This window comes from Watersipora subatra, chromosome 4 (assembly GCF_963576615.1).
Source record: "Watersipora subatra chromosome 4, tzWatSuba1.1, whole genome shotgun sequence".
NCBI lineage: Eukaryota > Metazoa > Bryozoa > Gymnolaemata > Cheilostomatida > Watersiporidae > Watersipora > Watersipora subatra.
Genome location: NC_088711.1, coordinates 45,911,610 through 45,938,353, shown reverse-complemented (window position 1 = coordinate 45,938,353; position 26,744 = coordinate 45,911,610). Strand labels below are relative to the sequence as shown.

Sequence of the window (26,744 nt, the reverse complement as noted above, 5' to 3'; positions counted from 1 at the left end):
TAGACGAGGGGTTTAGCAGTTTTCACATTTTTTATGTTTACGACTGGCAGATGGTATAATTCATCTCCTAAAATTGTTTTGTGATTCAGAGCCTTTGTATGGTCATGGCTAAACATGGCAGTTTTGTACCGATTGATGTACTGGTGCCTTTAGAGCTTGCTTCCAAAGGATTCTGCTTTGTCTGAGTGTGTCATGCACCGCTTTCAGTTGGCTCTGAAACTTGATGAGGCGTGTTTCCGTTGAACACTTTTGCCTTACTTTCATATATAAAACTGTAATTTGCCCTTTCTAACCTACTAGAGCAAATATAATCCTTACATGTAAGCATCTACTCGAGCAAAATATTTCTCAGGATAACCTGTGGATGCTGCCAAAAATTCTAAAAAGGCTATTGAGCAGTGTCTGAAAGGCAACTTTATATTATCCCTCAAAGAGTCCTAAACTGAAAGGTCTGTCATTTTGGAACGTTTAACACGTTTTAAGCTCAGCATCTGGCCGTTCACAAGATAATTAATTATATCCTACAATCCTTTAATATGTCATATCTCACAGCTCTTCCCTGTTTACTCAGAAGGGGCACCCTTCACTGATGTATATATAGTTATTCTAATACAGTTTAGCTTCTTTAAGCTTTCTAAGCTTTTTGTAGATTTGTTCATAGCTCATCATCCAATAGCTAGCCGCGGCGGCTCTTGTTTCATCAATACTAGAAGCTAAATTCACTAGCACAATGCGTGAACATTTGATCATTCAGTCCCTGCCGCTCAAAGTAGCCTGACTTATTGGTAATCTTGTAACACTGCCTAAAGGCTTTTCAAACTTTGTATTACTGTCGTGATTATTTCAGAAGATTGACATACTAAAACAGCAAACATTTAAAAGTGTCGTTTCAACGACCGTTTCAAATCCACTTACAGAGGACATCTTCAAAAGGAAGAAGTAAAGACAATGTCTGGTGGGTCATCATAGATGCTGTTAGTTTTGTGTTTCAGTGTTCATGTTTTTAGCTATTGTGGATTCTGGACACTATAATAATCTCGATTTTTTGGTGTTTCGCTATTGCACCGTTTGCCTGTTAGCTTTTCAGAGAGGCTTTGTATGAGACAACTTGTAACAAAAATTCTACAATTGACAATATACTCTTATCAATTGATTGGATGGAAATATAAAGGAGTGAGGCTCGCTGAAATCAGATATTTTCACACAAATTCACATATTGGAAAAAAAGCTATTAAGTTTGCAAAGAACAATCAAAGATGTTGAAATAGAACTCAAGTGGTAGCAAAATTCTGGTTGTTTCTTGTTCTGATGTGATTGCAGTTGTTTTATCAATCACAAATAATTCATGCATATGTGAGGAAATAAAAACCAATACCGTATTAATTTTCCCCATCAACCGCTAGATTGAGTTGAGCCTAACCAAACAAATATGAACATGGGCGAACTCATATGACTGCAAACTTTTGAGGCTTCTCTCACTTTAACTGTTATTCTTAACCAAAGCCTTCATCGTTGATCTATGTTCGGTCAGCATTTGATAGATCCTGATAGATCCGGCTGAGCCATAAGCATAAGAATATTCTAGAAACTCCTTGTGTGTCAAGTTTAACTTGTATAAGTTTGACTTGTTTGAAAACCAAGATGTGAGTGTGTTATAAAGAGACCTATTATATGTAGACCTCCTTTCTCATACAAGAGGTCTTTCACCGAACATTGCTCCTTAATATCTCAAATGGAGGCATTGATGTACATGATAGCTTATAGCTGTGGCAGGGTAAACTGAAAGTTGGACCGAGTAATAGGTTGCCTGCCCTTTAATTTATCTGTGCTAAGATCTAAGGCTGAATCAGCTGCAAACGCTAAGCCTGCAAAATTTCGAATTGATTTGTTCACTGAGCCATGACAACTGTCTATGATAGTTATGAATACTTATTCCGCTCACAAGTACAAATAGTAAGTGCAAGAGAAAAAGCTCGCATGCTGTTAGATAAGGTAAGACAAGACTATCATTCTAAAGTTATTCGCTATTTATTTAATCAAAATGTGAACAATTTTGACTTTGCTCAGAATTTTACAAAAGGAATGTTCAGTCATAATGTGCCGGTCTGCTAACCAAATTGTGAAGCAACTATAAAGACATCATATGCTAGTATCAAGCAATACTCAGGATGCCAGTGATATTAATTTTGTTCAAATTGTTTTACTATGACCATTGAAGATGAAGAACTCCAATGTCACCTTATACTAAGAACTAAGTTAAACTAACAATAGGTAGGCTTCAGATTTTTAATATTATATATTTGTTATAAACTGTATTGTTTTGATACATACGAGGTGGTAAATTCATCGCTATTATAAAATTTTATGAGACAATGTCTACAAAACTTTTAAATAAGTTACCTGACAGCATTTAAAACGGGTCTCATGTGGTAGTGCAGTTGTTTGTATATTGATGTCAAGTTTTCACACTTTAGAAATAAAATTCAATGGATTTTTTCAAATATTTGTATGATAAGCTAGATCTGTTGGGATGTTAAAATTGGTTTCGCATAAAGTACTGTGTACTGTAAAAAGTACTTTTTAGCAGAGTTTCATCTGTTCACCCACACAATACACCGAGTTTTCAGGGCATCAATTGCAGAATATCAACTTTAATCAAAGCCGTGTCTGTCTGAGGACTTGGTAAAATAATGTGAAAAAGATTTCCTCATAGGGATTTGAACCCGTAGTATTTGGCTTCATAAACTCATGCTGTAACATCTGCACCAGTCAGGTACATTAGATGTTGTTGAGTAGTTATGCATATAGTTATTACATCTGGCAATCTCTCATAGTACACAAGACTGTCACAGTGCTAGTATGTATTGTGTATGTAGCCTATTTAAATTGAAGTTTTAGTTGAAGTATCTCTTACAGTTTAGCAACCTTCAAATTTGTAGGAAGGTCTTCCGTCAATCCTTGGACACAATTTTGTGTTAAAGCTGTGATTATTTTAACAAGGGCATCATCAAGCCACATGTCTTTGATAGTCCCTATGAAATTGCTGACTTTATGGCTGTAACTACAGACTGTAGAAACTTGTATTGCTAGTTTAGTACTTTATATAAAGCTTTACCTTTATTTGTGAAAGTCTCAGGTTTGGAGAAAATAAGTTGGAAGAAAGTAAGTTAGAAGGAATTAAGTTAGAAAGTGCTTGAGGCGCTGATTTAAGATTAAAAAGTTGAACTCTTCTGACAACTCGAAGAAACATTATTTTTTGTATTCAACATGGATGTGGTTTACAAAATAATCACAAGCATTTTGTTAATGAGTCTGTCCTATTGTTTTACTACTAACAGAGTCACAATATAAGTTTATACTCTTGCGGCTTCTGTCCTTCAATAGTGCGCACAACCTATCAAATTACCAACTCGGTCAAAGCTGCAGCCACATACTTGTGTCTCTTTATCAGTTACACGCTGCCTGCTGACAGAGTGAGTCTTAAGTAAAACCACTAGGTTTTAGACTGCTCAAGATCTAGCATTTGTTTGGTTGCAGCCATTGCTAGGACACCTAAGGGAAATAACTGTTTGTTTTTAACATTTTTTTTATTAACGTTTTTATTTCAAAGTTTTCACGCCATCAAAATTTATTTTTAGCTTGGTTGACGAACGAATTTTACTTGAAGTTTCATAAATTTAATCCATTCAGTTGGGTTTTTACCCACAGACCGCTGACAATTGGTTGACAGTCAGTGGAGTCAATTTTGATGAAGCAGTAAGCAAAGCAAAAATATTAAATATTTCCAGGGTGAGATTATGTTATGCTGTCATTTTCGATTTCGCTTAAGGCATATTCATGCATTTTCCTCTCTGTACTTCATTCTTAGTGTAAGTATATTCAAAACAGAGCTCCCCTTTGATATCAACACTCTTGGTCAACTTTGGTTTTAATTGAAGTATTTCCTGCCGGCTAGTTAATAGTTTAACATTCTACTAAAAACAATTCTAAAAGCTTTGATAGATATATGTATAGAGGTGTCTCCGTTCACAAAATCAGTCTACAATGTAAAGAGAAGTTCACAAGCTCAGGTTTTATAGTGCGCTTGGTCGTTAAGGAGTATATTTAAAAAAATTCGTGTTGGCTACATATTGGCCAGTAAAATCGCCTTTTCAAAGGTTTATTAACAAAAAGAAAAGCTATAAAACTTATACAATATAATACAATATATTATATAATATAATATATTGTATAATAATATATAATATATACAATATATTACAATATATTCAGAACCTTTAAAACACTTACAGTGAACAAAACAAGCATTAGAGACTCAGCTGTAAAATATTCCAAACAAATACTAACAAGCTAAACCTGGTGATAAGGTCATTGCCAGGTCATTGGCAGGTCATGCCAGGCATCTCAGGTTGTGTGAGTTCATCCTTCATATATCAGGTCTCAGACAACAAACCAAAAGGTTCATGAAAACTAATAATATGATATATTTAAATAAAGAAGTGATATTAAAAGGTTCTGAATCCCATTCCATACTTTAAATAAGAAATGATAGAACAATACTGGTTGCTTCACAATAGATGATAAACACTCAGTTTAGTTTCGTTATCAAATTCCCCTGCTTGAGGACATGCTTGTGTTTTGATTAATGGATGTCAGCGATCTCTTTATAACAAACAACAGAGAGCGATGGGCGAGTATTCATGAAGCCACATAGCCTACGTGATAGATCATGTCACAGAGAAAAGTCATGATTAACTACTAAAAACCAGTCAAGTCTAACAAACTTGCCCGCTGTCATCTCAGCCGATGTTACCAAGTCGGTTGCTTGTTGTCCTCTTCAGACATTTAAAATTGCAGTTATTGAGTTTACTTTCATGTGTACAAATTTTTTCTTTTACGGATTTCAGTTTCACACAGAATATGTATCAAGCTTGCTGTTTTGTTATATCCAGTATATGTTATTAGTTTGGTTTAGACACCTTATTGTAATAAATTTACAAAACAAATTGCTGCGTGAAGATATCATGAAGTCAGTTGTACATAACTCAATTGATATTAGGGTGGTTGAAGAATCGAAAGGGTTGAATGCTCCCTTTCAGTGAAGATTGTCTATTCATATTCTTGAACACGTACAAGCCAAACCTGGGAAATATATAAGGTGGTCCATGAGTATAACAACAACCTTTGATAGTCATAGTTTAGTATCCGAGCTGAGAGAGTAGGTAGAGGTGTGTTGCAACCGCCATGACACATTTTTGCTGTATCCCATGCATTTGCATGATATTAGCATTTTAGTTTATAATCTTAGAAACAACTGAGTCTGTTTTGAATCCAACCTGTCCTGTGCATCCTAACAATTTTGAATATTGATCTTCTAAGTGCCAACATTTGCCGGAAGATTCACTTTTAGTCAATCTTTACAAAATATTGACTATAATATATTCCAGTCACTATTTTGTAAAGAATGCAAATCTTGCTTTCCATTTTCAAAACTAGAAAATTTTGTTAAACTTAGTCGAAATTAAGCAAAAGTATTATTGAAACCTCAATCTTTAATGTTATCTGCTGCCGTGGTTAGTAAAATAATATTTTGCGCTGTCAGTAGATTTTTTCTTACAGACTACAATCAAACCATTTTGAAGATATTGCTTGTAGATAGTTTCTCTAAGCTAGTTGATTCTTTCAAAGCCAGCGGAAGCTTATTACCCAGTGTTCATCGCTCGGAAAATAAATGTATAAAAACCATGATATATTTTCTCATGTGGATGAGTCAGATCTAATCTTTAGAAGTGAAAGGAAAACATGCTGTGAAAGTACCGTGAGATACTTGTGGGTTTACGAAGCTATTATGTTCTACTGTAACTGCTACTGGGCCAATGTATTTTTGTTTACCTAACAAGAAATTTACATCTGGTGTGTGTACCTGTGGTGGTAGCCAATGAGATATGGGAATATTCAATGACAGTAAAGAATTAATGTCACTGTTTAAAAATTACTCAAAAGAATGTGCTAAATGGAGTAATACTGTTTCACTAGTAATTGCTGGTAAAAGAGTTACTAACTCTAACAGTAAGTAGAGTGACTCACTCTGGCAGTGAGTAGAGGGACTCACTCTGGCAGTGAGTAGAGGGACTCACTCTGGCAGTGAGTAGAGGGACTCACTCTGGCAGTGAGTAGAGTGAGTCTCTCTAGCAGTGAGTAGAGTGAGTCACTCCTGCAGTGAGTAGAGTGACTCACTCTGGCAGTGAGTAGAATGACTCACTCTGGCGGCAAGTAGAGTGACTCACTCTGGCAGAAGTCTGACTAACTCAAGCAGTAGAATAAGTCATACTCCAGAAAGAGGGTCTGTCTGGCAGCAGAATGACTCACTTTGCTGCTAGATTGACTCACTCTGCTGTCCCTACAACAGGCACAGGCAGATTAGCAGTAAATGTCAGAAGCTGCCTGCCCAACTTATAGTATATCATTTACATGTTTGAGTTTTATGTAAGGTAATTGACGATTTTGAAATCATTCACAGAATTGTCTAAAGTGACCGGCTACTTAAGAGGTTAGAGAATCCATTTAGACCTATTTATAGAAAATAATTAGGTAAACTAATAAAAATTGGAAACTTGTTGCGTATTTCAAGTTGGTCAAGCGTAATTGGTATTTTCTGTTTTCATTGTCTTCTATTTCAAAGGCTCTGTTATTCCTTGGACTACTGATCAATACCTTCTGAACACTTTCATTCACTGCAAACTATAAACACTCGCTATGAGTACACACTCATAGTAGCTAGCTTTTGTTATACCACACCTTATCATTGTTATCAAAATTTCTTTCCTTTGTATATCTAAGGAGGTATTCCTCAATAACTGGGTCACTTAAGTTGACGTTCATCGGCAGCTAGCTAAGGTCCAGTTGTATAATTAATTTGACAGCTTCACGGCATATCACACAAAAAATTAGTCACACACCATTTCTCATCAGCTCTGTACTAGGATGTTAGGATACTAACTTCATGCATCAGAAGGTCGGATATTCTTCATTCATTGAAGCGATGATCAACTGTTCAACCTTCCTCACCCAGAATGTTATGCAACAACTGAAACGTTATTCACCAAATAATAGATAGGCTAACAAATAATTTTTACATTTGTTATTTGCTAAAGGTTTATATCAGATGCTCTGGTTTGTGTTAGTGCCGGTACTTGAACCATATTAGTTGGGAGTTTTTGTTAGGGAGGGGGAGGTGGGCGTCTCCGCCAGATTAGATGCTAAAACACCAAAGGTTTGGAACTAAATACACGGGCCATACTCAATTTGGGTCAGCCAGGCGCAACCAAACCTCATCAACAATGACATCACTGCGGTATATCACATACTATGGAGCTACACTGTAAGATGCATGTGAAGCAAGATTAAATTGTTAAATTTTTAAACTATTTATACTATGAAATTTTACCGTAAAAGACATAAAAATTTTAGCAAAATAAACTTTTGTTGTAGAGGCCAGAGGACGCAGAGAAAAATTAGGCAAACACACATCTTCCTACAAGATGGGATCTCAAAACTTTGATGAAAGTTACCCTCTATTAGCCTCTAAATCTTCAATGCAAGAAGACTCTACAGCTATTGTCTCTGCTACACCTGCAGTTGAACATGCGAGTATAATGCTCTCAGACCGTGTTCACACAAAGGTCTATCGAAAGAGATGGTATATGTTAGCTGTTTTCTGTTTTGTCGCATTTTGTCAAGGACTGTTGTGGAATACTTGGTCACCTCTAGGAGACGCCATGTATATCGCTTTTGGATGGACAAGTGACTTTATAGCCTTTTCTCTCGCGATGTGCAGTGTTGGCATAGTCCTCTGCTCTTTTCCCATTATGTACCTCATAGAGCGGAAAGGTGAGTCTTTCTTTTAAGGTTTCTTAAACAATTCGCTGAGTTCGGGCTGAAAAGTCGAAACTGGTTGACGGAAAAATATAATTGAAGTAATTTTGCAATTTTTTGTATAGCGACATCTACTCAGTCAAGAATCAAGTATGTTTAGTAGCCCATGCAATCTTTACATTTATAAGTTCCCATATGTCAGTCTGTCTGTCTGTCTGAAACCATGCTTAGAGGTTGGAAAAGAGATGGCTGTTGCCAGTTGTGAACCCGTAACTTTTGGTTGGTAGATTAGCGCTTTACCAACTGAGCCAATCAAATACTTTCAGAATAATTTTGCAGTTTCTTATTACACTTGATGATCTCTCATGTCGTGTCTGTCGGCTCGTCTGTCAGTTCGTCTGTCAGTTCGCCTGTCGGCCCGTCTGTCAGTTCGTCTTTCAGTTCGTCTGTCAGTTCGCCTGTCAGTTCGCCTGTCAGTTCGCCTGTCAGTTCGTCTGTCAGTTCGTCTGTCAGTTCGTCTGTCAGTTCGTCTGTCAGTTCGTCTGTCAGTTCGTCTGTCAGTTCGTCTGTCAGTTCGTCTGTCAGTTCGTCTGTCAGTTCGTCTGTCAGTTCGTCTGTCAGTTCGTCTGTCAGTTCGTCTGTCAGTTCGTCTGTCAGTTCGTCTGTCAGCTCGTCTGTCAGTTCGTCTGTCAGTTCGTCTGTCAGTTCGTCTGTCAGTTCGTCTGTCAGTTCGTCTGTCAGTTCGTCTGTCAGTTCGTCTGTCAGACCAAAGCCACGGTGGGAGGTTAGAACAAAATGTTACTTTGTATGAGACTCAACCTTGTGACAGTCAGCTTAGTGGACTGTCACAAGGTCAGCTTAGCGGACTGTCACAAGGTCAGCTTAGTGGACTGTCACTCTAATAATAACTGCACTAATCAAATACCTTCCAACATTTTAAATAACTGTGCAAATACAGGGCATTTTATCTGTGCCTGATGACAAAAATGCAAGAAGTAATGTAAATATGAAGTTCAAGATATTGATAAATTTTAGGGCACCCTTAGCGATTTCTCATTGTGTCCTAAACTGTTTGGGTTAGAGGTTAGAATGAAATATAAAACAAAAAATATTAAAGATACAATATATTAGTAATTAAAATAGAAACTTGAATTGGTAATTGAAAAAATGCATTCATTTTTTAGAAATAAGATGTTTTATTTATTTGCATTTTGTCAAATATAAATGTTTTTACTATTATATGTATGGTTACCAGCGTTTAATTAAACAGAATTGATACACTTTCCTCTTCTCAGTAATAACTGTCCAGTATTCTGATTTAGGTTAAACCAAATTTGAGACTTCCCGCTTTTGGTTTGCTCTTTACAAAATGCATGTTCAAATGCTGCCTGCTGCACACTTTCGTTGCCTTTGCAACCAGTAATTCAAGTGAGCAAAATATTAAAAAGTTTAAACCTGAGCGGTTTTCATATTCTTAGTTTAGCTGAATGAGTCAGATTGTGAATATGATATTGGCACAATTTAAAGTTTGAAAAAATTCGAAATTCAATGGCCTTAATCCTTGCTGGCTTGAATAATGCACTAACATAATTTTGTTCGTAATAGTAGACAATCGTGCATTTTTGACTTCGACTTTTTAGTGAATCACACTGAAAAATATTATGTTGATGATAATGCATGCGCAATTTTACTGGCTGTTATTCTTTTACCATAGAAAAAAGCCAACTCCATTAATAGCTTTTCTGAAGCCTTGGTTATAATAATCTGATAATCGTGCATTTTTTATAGCAAAAACCTTTCGCTATCCAAATTGAACCTCCAATGACATGCTTGCTGCGTCATTACCACATATTCTATGAAGTAATGTATCGCTGATTTAAATATCTTTTTTTTTTTAATTTTTTAATCAATATTATTCATATGTAACCATTGTTGCTATCATATCTACTCCAAGCGCTACATTGGTAAATGACTCGAGTATATTATTCCTTGTTTATTTATTAAACGTTTGTTGAAGAACCTGATATTCATGTTTATGCATGCAACCTACTTGTTTATGTTAGTTATATCTAGCAGTGAGTAGATCGTCTCTGTGTACTCAATTATTTACCAATGTCTATTGTAGCTGGTTGGTATTTTCTCTGATAGGTAACAATAGCTTTTCCTATATGTAGTCCAACTTCGACTTTTAAACGTCTCAGATATTAAAAAATTTCGAACAGAAAATTTGAGAATGTTTCGCTTTTATTACTAAATGAAAATTTGAAAGTTGAACTCTCTTGACCTAATCTGAGGAATTGTTATTTTTAGTATTCAGCGTGTTTGTTTGTGGTAGTTTATGAAATACTTGCCAGCGTCTGAGTGTATTTTTTTTAAATAAAGGATTGGTTTTACATAAAAATATGAGAAAACAAGGCTAGGACGTGAGTTGCTCTCAATAAGGAAATTCAGCCGAGCTCAGCTATCACTATAGCATCCATGAAAACATTATCTTATTTATTAAAATAAATCTTATGGGATAAAATAATACAAAAATGCTTTGATAAAAAATTTTGTCTTTAAATGGATTGAAACTATTAACATGGTTTTTAATGGAAAGGCCTTTTCGGATTACTTAAAAATTGCCTACTGAACAGCCTTCTAATACAGACTATGGTCAGAAACCGAGGTTGGACTGTATAACCATGTTATGAACTGCTATAGAGTCTGGCTAGATGGGAAGTGCCTGTATAGTCAGTCAGTGGCAGGGTGCCCAGTGTTCAGCCAATCACTATTTAGTATTGGACCAGCATTTTGAAATTTGATACAGATCATAAAAATAGCACATTGCTTACATCTGGCTCTGATGACATATCAGCTAGTCACATGATTCTGTTGCGTTGAGCAAGTTCACGTAGTTATGTTATTGTATGAGTTATTTATGTTAATTTATGATTTATTCGTTCTTGTCACGAGCTCTGTATGATACCTCTGAATATCTGTTAATCATTGGTCTACGCAAAGGAGAGCTTACACAAGCTAAGGCTCCATGTCGTCATTGTTTAGAATAGAAAGTGTCTGATGTCTTTGATTTAGTAGCTAAACAATTCCAGCATTTAATTCAACGTGTTCTTCCCAACTATTTATCTAAAATCAGTAACTTTTAATTTCATTATTGCTAACTGTATAGTTAGCGTTTTTTTGTTCTATTTGTCCATAACATTTCAAAATTATTAGCTTTAAAAGTTTGCTCAACGATAAAGTATCAAAATGATAATATCATTAATTGTTTTGAACACGAAAAGTTGGCTCATCACAAAGAGCCTTAGATCATGAGACATTATGGGTGTGAAAGCACTCTAAAACCAACCGCTAAGTTGGGTGTAAAACTGCTGTGATGCCTTTACAGGCATTGCATAACTCATGGCTGAATTCACGACTGATGACGACATATGTACATTTGACATATATACATGAACATGTACATGCGTGTATGATATATATGAGCTGATATATCAAACCTCTATATACATTATTATTCAATAGTAAATGTACCAGCCATATTAAATATATGTATATATACATATAAATATATACATATATATATATATGTATATATATATGTATATATATATGTATTGCCATATTAAACTACTTTAAATTAAAGATTTTCTACCTCTATCACAAAAATATTTTGCGACAGAGAGCTTAGTAACTACAAAAAAGTAGGCTTGACGATAACGGAACTAGCCAATAAATTGCTAGCGATGTAGCAAGGTCGCTGGTTTTGGTGCTGATGGTATTGAAAGTAGGTGTGAAAGGTCCTGCAGTTCTCCATGTCTTCAGTCTGTTTAGATGCCCTTAAGACATTCTACGACAGAAAGTTAATCATTATTATTTTAGATATTTTTTTCAATATCTGAATCACTGTTTTCCTAGTTTCAGAAATTATCCAGCGGTCCATGGATTCAGAAATCAAAGGCTTGGCTTAAACCCCCATAGCATTAGATGATTTATAATTTGGTGAATATATCTGTTGCGATGAAGAAAAGAAGCATATTTTTACTGAGCTCAAAGGCGGATTTTGGCCGATGATAACTCTAGCTAGTCTGTAATAGGATTATATAATTTCTATCATGCCAAATACTTAAAGAATTTCGTATTGACCCATTTAAACTATTAAAATAGATTTCTAAATCTTCAAAGCTCAGTGTTCGGTATTTCAACAATGGAATGTACACAGACAGGCCTTGACCTTGCTCATGTGTATATCATAGATCTCATTAACTAGAATAAAGTTTGTCTGCAGAGATGAGTAGCTATATAATAATTAACTTTATTCGATTACATAGTTTCACAGCTCGAGTAAAAAAAATCTTGAAATCGAAAAACAAAAACTATAGAAGTATAAATATCAAGGTTAAAGTGAGGGGCAGATTTTTGGAAAGCATGATGTCAGATATAGAGCATAAGTAGAAAGGCAAACCATTACATGTAGAAGAATCGCTACTGTCAAATAAGTTGTTATGCGGAGTATGAAACTTGTTGTTGTGCTCCTAAAAAAGGGCACCTGTTTGTAGCATTGAATAACTCTGTAATGAAGTTAGGACATACCGGCAGTTTGTGATGAGTCTCTGTACCCAATAACAAGTGAAATGCATGGTTAACGATGAAAGAGCAAGTAAACTCACTTTATTTGTTAGAAAAAGATGAAATTACATATAATGTATATTGTTTATTATTTTGAATGAACATTTTGAAGTAAAATAACCTGAAATAGCAAAAAATAGCAAAGAAATTTGCGGTGTAACTTGTAACAAGGTTATCATACATGTAGATGTGTAACATGCTAAATAACAAACAGCAAATAGACAATAGAAAGTAATCGCTGACTTTTTATTTAAAAATTGTTGTAAACAGTTGTAAAATGTTGTCTTGATGAGTTCATTCTTTGTGTATTCTATGGAATCATCACAAGTGAGCATATTATTGACTACATGTCTCCTTAAGTAAAATTTTGTAGTGTAATTTACCAAACAATTAATTTTGTACCAGTTTGAGATTAGATATATCATTAATAAACTTCAACAGTTAAGATAAATTCCATGAGTTCTAGATGCAAGCCTGAGAGGTTAACTTGGAAGAAGCTTTTTAGAATCTGGTGAAGGCAAAGAAATGAATGCTATGGTTTTGCAACAAATAGGATTTAATTGCACTTGTTTCCCTTACAAAAATAGTACTTAAAAGTGTTCAAAGTTTTGCCAATAAAACTTGCTCTAGTCTACTTTGCATCAATAAATTATTATATTAATATTTTCTCAAATATCAAATATCTAGGCTTGGTCTAACTTGGTCACATACTTGAGTGATACTGACTCAAAACTTCAGAGTGTCAAAATATGCTGACCTAAACAAGTTTTTATTATGTTTCAATTTGCTATATTCTCAGCCGGATCTGTAAAACATGTCTTTGTTTTAGATCTGAGAGTGGGCACAGTTCTAGCGGTGGTATTTCTCCTGATATGTGTGATAATATGGAACATAGCACATGTTACGCACGCAAAAGGGTTTGTATAATAATGATTAATGGCTATATATTACGTACAAGACTAATGCACTTCGGCTATAATAGCCAGTCCTATTGCAAGAATATGATTATGTTGCAATTTTTATTGAGTAAAATATTGTACCGTTATGTAGTTACTGGCTAGTTTATATCAAAAATTTCTTGGATGCTTGAAGTGTGTGATCGGTGGATTTGGTTCATACCTTCAAAATGCAAGCATTTTTATATCATTACAGGAACAACCTTTTAAACTGGTATACACCACTCATTGCAATGTACATGTACGTGTAAATGCAACCAGCCAATGAGAAATGCATACTTATTATACATGCACATAACTTACTCGTCTAAGAAAGAACTATGTCTATTTCAAATTCTTAGGGCAGCTTTCTGAAAATTTTACGTTATGCCTGGGTTTTGTAGTTCTTATTATCTTTGTTACTATAAATGACACAGGTGTACGCTTAATAAACCTAACTAAAGGCTGGAACTATAAGTCGCTCAGCAAAAAAGTATGAGCTGCCTCCTCAACACAAAAATGGGTTTAGATTTGATCGCAAGTGGCGCTCTAATAGAAAAAGAAACAAAAGTTAGTCTATTAAAATATCCTAATTTAGCTTGGTCTTTAGTTTTATTCTTGTTCAACTTTATGGCAGCATAAATCTGTAGGACATGAGGACATACGGCTTCGAGTAAAAGTTTATACATTGGAACAAATTAATACCATGTTCCAAACAGGTGTCTCAAAAATATGAGCAGCATGCTAATTTATAATGCTTACAATAAAATTTTGTTACTCAAAGTAAGCAAGTTTTACAAGTCAAATTTTGTTATCAACATTTGTCAATTGCAATAGAAATCAATTGAGGCGGGTAGTAAGTTGCGCCTGTTAAGGTCTCAAATACACTCTGGTTCAGGCTAAAAACAAGTGACTAGTAAAGGCGAATGTAGCATTAAATTTGAATTCCAAAAACATCCACTTTTTTCAATAAACTGGTTTAATTTGGTTTTATAGTTATTCAAACATACATTGTTTGTTTATCGCAAATAACATTTTGTTTAATCAAAACAGATTTTAATAGAAGTGTTATTCAAAGAATATGACATGAAACTGAACATTTCTGTAATTTTGCTTTAGAATTTTATAGAATTAAAGTTTGACAAAACAAGCAAAAAATATTGGTTGCTTGCTGTCTCTATTGATGCGGTGACTATTTTTAGGGTGTTCGCTCTTGGGTGCTTCTTCACTGGATTATCAAGTTCTTTAGCCCTAGTTGGTCCCACGCTTCTCTCTGTTCTCTGGTTTCCTGTAGCCGAGAGGACAACTGCAACGGCATTTGCTGCTATGAGTCCACACTTCGGCATAGGTCTTGGCTTCATCATAGGTGAATTATAATTTATCCAATGTACTTTGCATGTTCTGTGTTTGGAATATTTCATTAGACAATGAGCTTTTCTTTACAGTTTTAACTAGGGGAGTGTGTTTTTTAGGTCCTATCATTAGTGGGGTCAAGATCACTGCCTACGAGCTCGAGCATAGCGCTAATATTTCAGATGGTAAGTTGATTGTTGTTCTGTTTCTGTTCATTTGTGAAGTATAACTCTTGGTTCAGTATGAAAGAGAACTTAGTGCTAACTTTTGTTGAGTCAATTGCTATTTTAGTGCCTCATGCAGCCACTCTTTTAATTTTGTAGTGATTTAAAAAGGTTTATGAATTTTTAATGCTTTTTAGTGAGCCAAAGATAAAGGGAAAACAGTTGTAAAACTTGCAAAACATTAAAAATATTAATTTTAAATTAAAATTAACAAAAAAACAAAGTTGAATATTTCCAAAAGTCAACAGAACAAACATGTACAACACTTGTATTTCTATGAAGAATGTATCACAAGAGGGTTGTCTTACCATTGGAAGCAGAAGCTCAAAATGCTACAAAAATTGTTTTATTTTACTCCTATAAAGTTTTGGTCTATCCTGAAGTTTCTTTCATGTTAGTTTGAATGAAGAGAACAAAATGTATGAAGTAATGGCAAATTTATTTATTACAAAATAATGTAGAAAAAAAGTGCAAAGCTTACGCAAAACTTTGCATATAGCACTCGCTTCATATTCTGATTAATGAAAAACCCAAGTTTGAATTTCCATGGTGATGTTTAATTGCTGCCGGCTCATAATCTTTACATCTATCTGGGCAGCAGTTAACTTATGTCTATGCATCTACAGTACCTGCGTAGTAGTTAACATATGTCTATGCATCGCATCTATCTGCATAGCTAACATTTATCTTTGCATCTACCTGTGCAGTAGTTAACACATGTCTGTGCATCTATCTGCGTAGTGGTTAACCTATGTCTAAGCATCCATCTGTGCAGTAGTTAACATTATGTTTATGCATCTATCTGTGTAGTAGTTTAGATATGTCTATGCATCTACCTGCAAGTAGTTAACATATGTCTATGCATCTACCTGCGTAGTAGTTAACCTATTTCTATGCATCTAACTGCTTAGAAGTTAGCATATGTCTATGCTTCTACCTGCGTAGTAGTTAAAATATGTCTATGCGTCGCATGTATCTGCACAGCTAACATTTATCTATGCATCTACCTGCATAGTAGTTGACCTATGTCTGTGCATCTATCTGCGTAGTGGTTAACCTATGTCTATGCATCTAACTGCTTAGAAGTTAGCATATGTCTATGCATCTACCTGCGTAGTAGTTGACTTATGTCTGTGACATATTGTCCTATGTCCTATGTCCTGACCTATGTCTGTGCATCTATCTGCGTAGTGATTAACCTATGTCTATGCATCCATCTGTGCAGTAGTTAACATATGTTTATACATCTATCTGTGTAGTAGTTTAGATATGTCTATGCATCTACCTGCAAGTAGTTAACATATGTCTATGCATCTACCTGCGTAGTAGTTAACATATGTCTATGCATCTATCTGTATAGTAGGTTACATACTGTAAGTCTATTGGTCTACATGCGTAGAGTTTGAGTCTCATTTACGCAGTGAGCTACATAATAAAGCTGTAACATGTATATGTATATGTTTTGTTATATAGCCGCGTTAGTGTCTTTATTATGGTATAACTACTAAACTCGCTACCAATTAGTATCACTTTGTTAATGTAGTATTTTTACATATAGCCTAGTATTTTTCAAGTTTATGTTTTTATAATGTTACATCATTTATTTGTTTTAACTTCATGAGATTTTGTCACTAGGCCTATAGGTGGTAGAACAAATTTAGCAAACTATAGTGTGTTCTTATAGCAATGGTTGCTCCTGCATGTGATGGTGAATTAGAAGTGATTTTATGCTGTATATAGAGGTGTTGAGTGTACTGTAGTCACTAATGCAGATAAATGTGTTGTGCGATTTTTTTTATATAACTTGTTTTCAAGAATGCAAGTAATATTACTGTTGTTGTTCAAATTGACTGCTCACTTTTAACAAAGCTATCTATGCGGCGAGTCGTATTTCACATGTCCCATTTTGTCACCTCAAGGTCTTTTGTTCATCACCATCTGTTTATCATTCTTAATCGCCGCAGCCCCGCCATACAAATTTTGCCTTAGTTCATAAACTTACTTTTCAGCAATCATCGCTTATAGGATGCCCATGTATTCTATAGTCGCATGTTGGGCCACAGGCTAGACACAAATTCAAGTCGAGTCTCCTCTGAGTTTCAATCAGCACAAGTGGATAATAGCGGCTTTATATAGTCACAGGCTAATAGATCCTCAGTGTAAAGCAAATTAGCCAGTGATAACAGCGACACCTGTCCCAATTTACACGCTAAAAGCTTAGATAGATTTGCAAAACCTTGTTGAGCTTAATCTTAAACTTGTATCTGGTGATTCATCTTGTGATGTCTTGATTTCTTACTTGTCACATGCTTTGAGTCCAAACAAAGTTAAACCTGAGTTAGTCAAGTCTTATCATCCGGCAAGTTTAAAATCTCAACAAGCTATTTATCATCAAAACATTAACATTTTTTTATCAAGTAATAGATGTTGTATTTTGTTTGGTGTTTTAACTAATAGTTAGATAAAAGTGGTAAAATAGTTGCTAGCTAAAAAGATTACATGGTTCCGTATTAGTATAGCATGATGAGCACCTGCCAATTCATTTGGGGCATCAGCCTAGGTGTGGCATCTGTCAATTCATTTGGGGCATCAGCCTAGGTGTGGCATCTGCCAATTCATTTAGGGGCTCTGCCAAGATGTAGCACATGCCATCATTTGGGCCATCTGCCGAGGTGTGACACATACTTATGAGTCATTGATACACGCTGCAGTATGTTGATGTTTATTCAAAACTCTTTCGCTGCACCGAATCTGATTGGCTGATTTTGAAAGTCCCATGTAAAAAGAAATGTGACATTTAAAAAATAATTTCGCCTTATACAGCAATTAAAAAAGATCTTTGACCAGGAGCCTTAGCGCATTGTTTTGTTGATCTATTGTATGCAACAAGAATGAGCATTATCAACAATGGGCGAGCTGATATATACCATTACCATCTGTGTTTAGTTTATGTAACTAGTATTGTATTGGCATGATGCCCGTTTTTATTTTGCAACTTTTGTGTCATATTACTTGTATGTGCACCCAAGGCTTGTTCTTTTGTATGAAGCAATATATCTTGCAGCTTATCAACTTGTGTAGACCTTTACACTAATCTCTTTTGGAGTGTAATAAGTTTAAAGCATATTGTGGTTGTAAAAATCTAGATATCTTCATTTGCTGCCAGGTTTGTTGTAGCCTATGATAATATTGGCAGCTTTTAGTTTTAGCTTCCAATAACTAAAAGCAAAATCATTTTTTATATTTGCGTTGGTATTTGAGTTTTGAATTAATTCCTAGCATCTAATAATTTTTATCACATCTCAAAAGTTCCTCTTTTTAAGGCTTTAGTCTAAATTGCATTCTTAATATCTTTCAAAGTTGGACAACTCCACGTTTTTCTCCCTGCCAATAATTTTCATTGGGGTTAATCTGACCACTAACACTACAGTATGTTATGCACAAATATTTTATCCTTGGTTTTAAAATACGGTTATATAAGATAGATCACTCCACAGTTGAACATATTTTATGCTTTAGACAGAAGGCTAGAGATCCAAAATGGCCTGAAGCATGTTGTCTATTTCGGTGAGTCATTCAAATTTGATTTTATTGTTAGCTTGCACATCTGGATACCATAAATGCTAGCACAAAATGATGTTTTAATTTTTTTCTTGTATGTATTTATTCTACGCTGCCAAAATAACTGCAAGGTTAACACTTAAACGCTTTGGACCGATATAACTTGGGGAGTTGTTTTCTTACTTGATCCAACACCCGAGTAAACTTAACTGCATAGTTTTGCTTTATTTTTTTACCTTTTTAATTTACATAAAATTACAAAATTATAGCTGATTTAGGACTAAGATGTTTCCAGTCTAATTCTGAAGTTTCGAGTTGATTGAACAGTTAGTTTTTGAGATATCACCAAATTACTGAGAGCATTTCTGATCAACCGAGAAATGAAAACTGGCTGCTGACAGAACATTAGTGTCTAATGACACTGATTGAAGTTCTTAGTAATGAAAGGTCATAAGTAAACAAAACTAAAAAGCTTCTCCCCAGCAACCAGAGTTTTACACTAAAATTACTTGTTTTTTTCTATTTTTATTGAGTATTCACACTCTATCAGAATCGGTGTACTACAATCATGGTGTTTTCCAGTTGTCTCTTAAACGTCACATCTTTGAACGAGTATGAAAAAACCATTTTCCCTTTTTTTTTTCATTGAGTTCTACAATCTTGGAGCTTCAACATGATATTCAGTTCAAAGGGAGTTGTGCTCTCCTGAGTGATTTCACAGTCGAAGGAAAGTTGTTAATACGGGTCTAGGATCAGGAGACCTGATTGTGTGTCCAAGTTTAGCCTTCAAAATGTTGGACAAGCTGGAATTATTACGAGCATCAGTTTGTCAGTCAATGAGCAACCTGTAGATTCAATAGTGTCAATATTAGCTTTACCCTAATGATATCTACATCAATTCATGACTGGTTGTTGTGAGTCTACGACAGTGAAGAATGTCATGGTTTCTGCTATTTTTGCCGTAAATACAGTTCCTCAACTTTTTTGTACCAATTGTCAGATACCATCCTGGCTGTCTTGTGCTTCATTCTGGTCGTCGCTTATTTCCCCGCTCGACCACTTCTACCACCAAGTGTTGTACAAACTAAACCACGAACAGAATATTGGCTTGGCCTCAAGCAGACCAGCAAGTATGTTCTACTAGCTGAGTGTATTCCTAACAGTTTACAGATGAACAATGGTTGTTTATTGTATTTCAGCAATTGTATTACCACAATTCTTAATTGTGGTAAAATAATCTAAAGCTTGAACTTCAAACATTTGTTACATTACAATGCATACTTGTTACAACTTTCATGTTCATATATATGTATATATATATATGTGTATATATGTATATAAATGTATATATATGTGTATATATGTATATATATGTATATATATGTATATATATATGTATATATATGTATATATATATATATGTGTATATATGTATATATATGTGTATATATGTATATATATGTATATATATATATATATATATATATATGTGTATATGTGTATATATGTGTATATATGTGTATATATGTATATATATGTATATATATGTATGTATATATATGTATATATATATATGTGTATATATGTGTATATATGTGTATATATGTATATATATGTGTATATATGTATATATATGTATATATATATATGTGTATATATGTATATATATGTGTATATATGTATATATGTGTATGTATATGTATATGTATGTATATATATATATATATGTGTATATATGTATATATATGTGTATATATATGTGTATATATATGTGTATATATGTATATATATGTGTATATATGTGTATATATGTGTATATATGTGTATATATGTGTATATATGTGTATATATGTATATATATGTATATATATGTATATATATGTATATATAACTATTTATTTGAATGCTTTGTTTTGCCACTTATTTTTATTTTTGCAAATTTAACCCACACTTAGCCCAAAGTAATTAAATGTTTCTCCGAAATTCAGTATGCAAAAGTTTCTTTCATGTTGATGCAGAAATGTTCAATTCTGGATATTGAATATGGCCTTCAACGTGGCGAATGGAACATTCAATGCATGGCTGCCGATGCTCTCAGTGTTGCTCTCTACGTCTCTTTTCCTTGATGAGGTTAGTGGCTGTTACCTGCAGAAAATGAGCTTGAAAGAATTATCTTTCCTCATATATTTTCTTACTGACAGGAGGTAACAACTTTTTGTTAAAGCAACTATGGAGAATTTTAGGTTATACGTGTACCTTATATGATAATACATGTCTACCTGTTAAGGTATAGAGTTTAGCTATCAATAAACAAATTCTATTTTGCACAAAGACTAGTAAACCACCAACACAAAAATAGAGTGAAATATAACTTGATTCTCAGGCTTCATGACCTTTTATTAATCCTTTATTAATCCATTTTATTAATCCTTTATTAATCCATTTTGAAAATCTTCCCTTAGCGACAGGGGTTCTGTTTTGAAAACGATGGTAAGAGATTCTGTAACTAAATGATCCCACCCACCCCTTTAAGCATTTGTTGCATGAATATAGTCTATTTAAACTTTACTGTACTGCTTCGCGTTTTTTTACTGTCTTCTATTGGCTTCTCAATAGAAAGTTTTAAATTTTGAATTTTGACAGGTACATTAAATTTTAAAGTTCTTTTTACATTAAGTTCTTGCGTCAACAAATGTTAGGCTATTTTAGATTACATTGTGGTAGATGGTATGTATTTTTTATTTATTTTTAGGTTCATTTGTTTTGCAGTTTTCGTTTCATTTAGCATTTGTATGCGCCATAGGTCTTTTTTATAGTGCTTTTATCTATGGCTGATATTAACCTAATGCCCGCTACCGCGTGCGCCGAAATGGCAGATAGCCTATCACGAGATACCAGACAAGACAAAAACACTTTAGTGAGCATGAGTAATATCTATACAGTTATGGTTAATTTAACAGTTTTAGAAGAAAATATTGTTTTATTTCTATTGAGCTTTTTTAAACACAGTTTGGACAATTTTTGACATGTCGTTATTTGAGGGACCACCTTTTTGAAGCCTCTCACAGGTGCTTGAAGCCTCTCACAAGTGCTAGTAATTTCAGCTTCAAGTGACTTTCATTTGTTTTACAATGACATCACACAGTCAAACATAAAATTGAAGAGATTTTTGTACATTCTTTGAGGTAACAAGTTCAAGGTCATAAACCGCAATATCTTTAAAAAGGTTCGAAAAACTAGGCAAACTTCTGCAAGTATTTATAAAAAGGAAAAGGCGGAACTTAACAACTCAAACCTGTCGTACAACCAACAGACTTACGAGACATCTGATCTCGATCAAGGATAATCTAGCACAAGATTACCTTATTAGTAACAGTTATAAGGGCAAACTTTTAATGAAAGACATTAATTTTAAAAAAAACAATATGAATCTATTAGTTGAATTATTTAAAATGCTAGCCATAAGATTTCAACTTTCTGTTTGTTGTCCTTTCACAGACAGTTGGTGACTGGATGGGTTTCGTAGCAATGATGTCTGGCTGCATTGGATCTGTACTGATAGCCATGGTGATAGACCGACACAAGAGGCTCACAAAGCGGGCCCTCCTCATAATGTCTGTCAGCTCAGTGCTTCTCTATGCTCTACTCGGCCTTATTCAATGGGGATATATAAGATTTTCAGATGAGGTCGCATTAACAGGTAATTCTTATGGTTGCGATCAAATTAAATTCTCCAAGCCACCTCGCATTGTATAACATTCAATTTATTTATTTGTTACAAAATGTTTTAGAATTTTGTCGAAGCCAGTTTAAAATTTTATTTAGGCACCATGCTGTTTTTAACATTTTCAAGCTTTTTCGTTGAATTTATCTAGCAAACATTCTTTAGTAGCAGACTAAATCTGTACTCTCAGCTGATGATAGTAGACTGTATCTGTCCTCTCAGCTGCACTACCAAAGAACATTTAGTTGCAATGTTTATGAGTGTGCTAACCAAAGCTCACACAAGTGTCACACATTATGATTCTACTGAATGTTATATTGAATGCCAACCAAATCCTATGTTTATGAATAGATTAGCTCTTTTTTATCTTCTCTGTTATAACAAACTATCCCATATTAAATTCAAGATCTCGTTTGAACATGTATTTTGTAAAGTTGAAAAAAAACGACTTAAATTAAAAACATTGCGTTCAAATTGAAAATGAGGTTTTAATAATTTTCATCTTTTGTATAAATAATATATTTCATTACATGAAAAAAATTGTTGAAATTTCAAAACCAGTCTTTTACTGTTTAGCATTTTTACTGATAATGCGAGTCCTAACTTTCATTTCTTAGGGTCTGCTTTAGTGATGCCCACCACAAATCCTGATGAAACTATGCTATAATTGATTGTTCTCTTTAAAATTTAGGATGGTTGCATGTTGGCATTCAAGTTTTTATGTAAAGATAGCAGCAAAAATTAGGAGGTATTTTTAAAACATTTTGGTTTCAAAGTCATCTAACACACAAAATGTCCTAAGGGTACTGTTTACAAAATTTTAAATTAATGCATTTTATTTGTTTTGTTGTTAGCTATTAATAATGTTAAGCTAAATTGAGGCACCAACTATTATTGATGTGTATGTTATAAACTTTCTGATGCTGTATCGTTGTACTGCACAATACCAACAAATTCTAAATAAATATGAATACTAGAATACGGATAAAAATAAAGATATTTATAAATACTATAATAAATAGTATAAAAAATGTAAAAAATGTAATAAACTTAAAAATTAGGGTAAATGTAACATTAGGATAAGTATATAAAGGTCATAATAAATATAAAAAACAGTATACATATTATAAATAGTAGGATAAATATGCAAAAAAAAACATGATAAACAGAAATTATTCTTCATGATTTACACAGTAAAGCAATTTGTTTGCAGCGATGCTATACATTCTGGTTATTGGAATATCAATATGCATGAATGGTGGAGTTCCTCTCTACTTTGAGTTGGGATGTGAAATCACTTATCCAGTGCCAGAGGGGCTGTCGGCAGCGTACATCACTGTGCTTAATGATGTCTTTGGACTTATATTCTACACGATATTCTTCATCCCTGGTTTAGATGATGGTATGATATTATATTATGGTATTATATTAGGGTATTATATTATGGTATTATATTATGGTATTATATTATGGTATTATATTATGGTATTATATTATGGCATTATGTTAGTCTTTACATGTGTTCCATGGGATCGAGCAAAGTGCATGTCATGAAAAGCATTTTCAAATCATTGAAAAGCCCAACCTTAAGTTAGTCACTTCCAATTTTTGCTTCATGTGTCAAAACTGTATTAAAATAGAGCAAATATTTTATAAAGATACATTTTATTTTGTTGAGCTGATTTTAGAGTCTAACAAGAAATGATAATCATTTTAGTAGCCTACTTACATATAAGCATTACCTGGAAGTAGGCTACTTGAACAAGCATAAAACTTTTTTTTTTTTAATTTAAAAACATAAGGCATAGCTTATATTAATTTAACAAGATAATAATCTTACTTTACGTTACTTTACTTGAGTTCAGAATGATGTATTTTTGGTGTTGGTGTAAGTTGCTAGAGGCCATTTATCAATCTATAAATTAATTTTCACTACAATAAAGGCTGTCTCTTGAGCCACCCTTAGAAGGTTAAGAAAAAATCATCACACAGGAATTGAACTCCGATATCCAGCATTCAAGCCAAGTGCAATACCAACTGCACGACTAGACCATAATGCTGTACCATGGCATAATTGTACACATACTTACTACACATAATGATCTCTGCCAGTGCACTATAATTTACAGCAGATATAATATTTATACTCTTTGGTATTTGTACATTTTATTGCTAATTTATTTATTTTATTGCACCATATTATACAGCTATTTGACTTTTTTATCAAACTGTCAGGTTGTGAGAAAGTTTGAATTTCATATGTTGCAAACTATTTTGTATGTCGAGTCAAGCATTTATCAAATTATTATGCTATATTTCAATGAATTTTCATGTAGAGGTAAGTTAAGATTTGATCATTACAGACTCTCTGAAGGCTGTCTTTTAACATTTGTCTGACGTTATAAAACATTCACATATTCATTTTTTATAAAGATTTTAAAATGTGAAAATAATACAAATTCCATAGGCAAAGTCTCACAAAATCAGTGCAAAATGTCTTAATACTTAAATGAAATATATTATTCTTGCCGACACAAAGAAATTACTCTTTAGGCTAGCTACTCTGAAAACGGTTTAGAAGTCTGCTCATTTTCAAATTTAATTTGCTTGCGCTACGTATGCCTAAAGGTCAAGAGGTTAGTATGTGTTATTTAGTAAATTAAGGTACAAACTATTGTGTTAATTATTCTGATAACACCTGAAATCAGCAAATGGCCTTTTAAGCTTCTTCGAAAAGTTCTTAAAACTATTCGAATTGAATAGCTAGTGTAGATTAGCCTTAGAGTTATAGCTTTGGATATTTGCAAAAAAAGTATCGGCTGAATGTAGTAAACCTGTTTAAGTATTTATCTTCCAGTAATGATTTTATTTGATGCCATTTAGTTTCAGCTGCAGCTTCAGGAAAAGCTGCAGCTGAGCTTGAGCTGTTTATAGTCGTCACGTCATAGCGTATTGCAGCTGGAAATGATACATAACAAACCTTGTACCAGAATTGGTTGCTAGATACGCCTGTAGTACACATATTCATGCATTGAGTTTTATTACAAATGTTTTATTTTTGTTATTTAATAGTTTATTAAAAACACTTTTATTCAAACTTTGTAATATTTATTCCATCAACTTTTATCTTCTAATCATATAATTATTGTTAATTATTATATTATTACATCAATTAAATATTTATTAATAACATTATATACATGTATAATACATTGTTATTTAATATACTTTGTACTGTACGCACGTACAGAGATGGTATCACTAAGTAATGTTTTTAAAAGCTGGCATCAAAGTGTTGACATCCCTTTATAGCTGTATAATAGTAAAATTTATTAAGGTGTTTGATAAAACTTGTCATTTTGTGTTATTAATAGGGGATACTTGGACAACAGGAGCATGTTTGATAGCTTGTATACTTAGCTTCCCCATGTTGCTCTTACTGAAAGAAAAGTTTAGCAGACTTGATGAAGAGGCCACAGCGATAGAAGAGAAAGATGTGGACAGCTGAATGCAGTAGCGAAAATAATCATAGATTTTCATTGTCAATTCTTCAAAGCATATGAAAAGTAAATCCTACCTTCTCAAAAGAATCTTCATGCAAAATCCAGATTTAAAAATTCAAGACGCTGACTAAGTTTTGTTTAATCTAATGCAGCAGTTTTTTGTGGTTTGAAAAATTGTAAGCTGAACACAGAAACAAGCATTAATTTTATTACCATGGTTCATTTAATTTGGCTCTAAATTAATCCATTTGACCAAATAGGTTGCCATTTTTACTTGTTATATTCTGATTTTGTAAAGTTTGTTGAGTGTTTGAAATGCATTAATGTAATAAATAAATATGCTCATACTGTACATATCTAAAATTGTCTCTAGCGTATTCATCAGCATTTGTATGAAAAATTTTATTCATAGCTCTCTAGTTTTTACCCATTGTCTGCTGTATTAAGGTTTCATTGCTCTCTAGTTTATACACACTGTCTATTGTATTATGGTTTCATTGCTCTCTAGTTTATACCCACTGTCTATTGTATTATGGGCTTGCTAAATGTGTTTAAAATTTCATGGTACTTGGCGGCCTAAAGTCAAGCCTGAAGTATTTATACAAGCCGCTTGTGATATGATTTTCGCATCCAGCCGGCAATATATTTTAGAAATTGAAGCTCTATTTGTCAATTTATTTTTGCATACTTGTTTGAATACAAAGGTTCTGCCTTTCATTGCATCAAATGTATTATTATAGCATTCATGAATAAAAGCTATGATCTCTCCAACAATCAAAATTTCAAGTTTTTACAGAACTAGACTCTCCAGCAGAGAACATAGGAATCTTGACAACCTGATGAGACATTCAAAAATTAGCTTTCAATTAGACACAGTCGTTTGTTGATTGCGAAAAGCCATTTTGTTGAATATGTGACAACGGAGATAGGGCAATAAGTT

General features: G+C 33.6%; 1 protein-coding gene across 2 annotated transcripts; it reads left to right on the top strand.

Annotated features, from left to right (window-relative positions):
• Positions 1-791: 791 nt before the first annotated feature.
• On the top strand, positions 792-26,463 carry LOC137393331 (solute carrier family 49 member 4-like). 2 transcript variants are annotated; one of them, XM_068079834.1, is made up of 11 exons: positions 792-955; positions 7,492-7,890; positions 13,334-13,421; positions 14,642-14,805; positions 14,912-14,977; positions 18,536-18,583; positions 19,578-19,707; positions 20,596-20,707; positions 22,076-22,277; positions 23,515-23,703; positions 25,676-26,463. In XM_068079834.1, exons 1-11 carry the CDS (start codon positions 949-951, stop codon positions 25,807-25,809), a joined length of 1,539 nt encoding a protein of 512 aa, XP_067935935.1. In that variant the 5' UTR covers positions 792-948; the 3' UTR covers positions 25,810-26,463. The 2 variants fall into 2 exon arrangements, with proteins under 2 accessions (XP_067935935.1, XP_067935936.1); XM_068079835.1 differs by lacking the exon at positions 792-955 and adding an exon at positions 1,938-1,992.
• Positions 26,464-26,744: the final 281 nt, after the last annotated feature.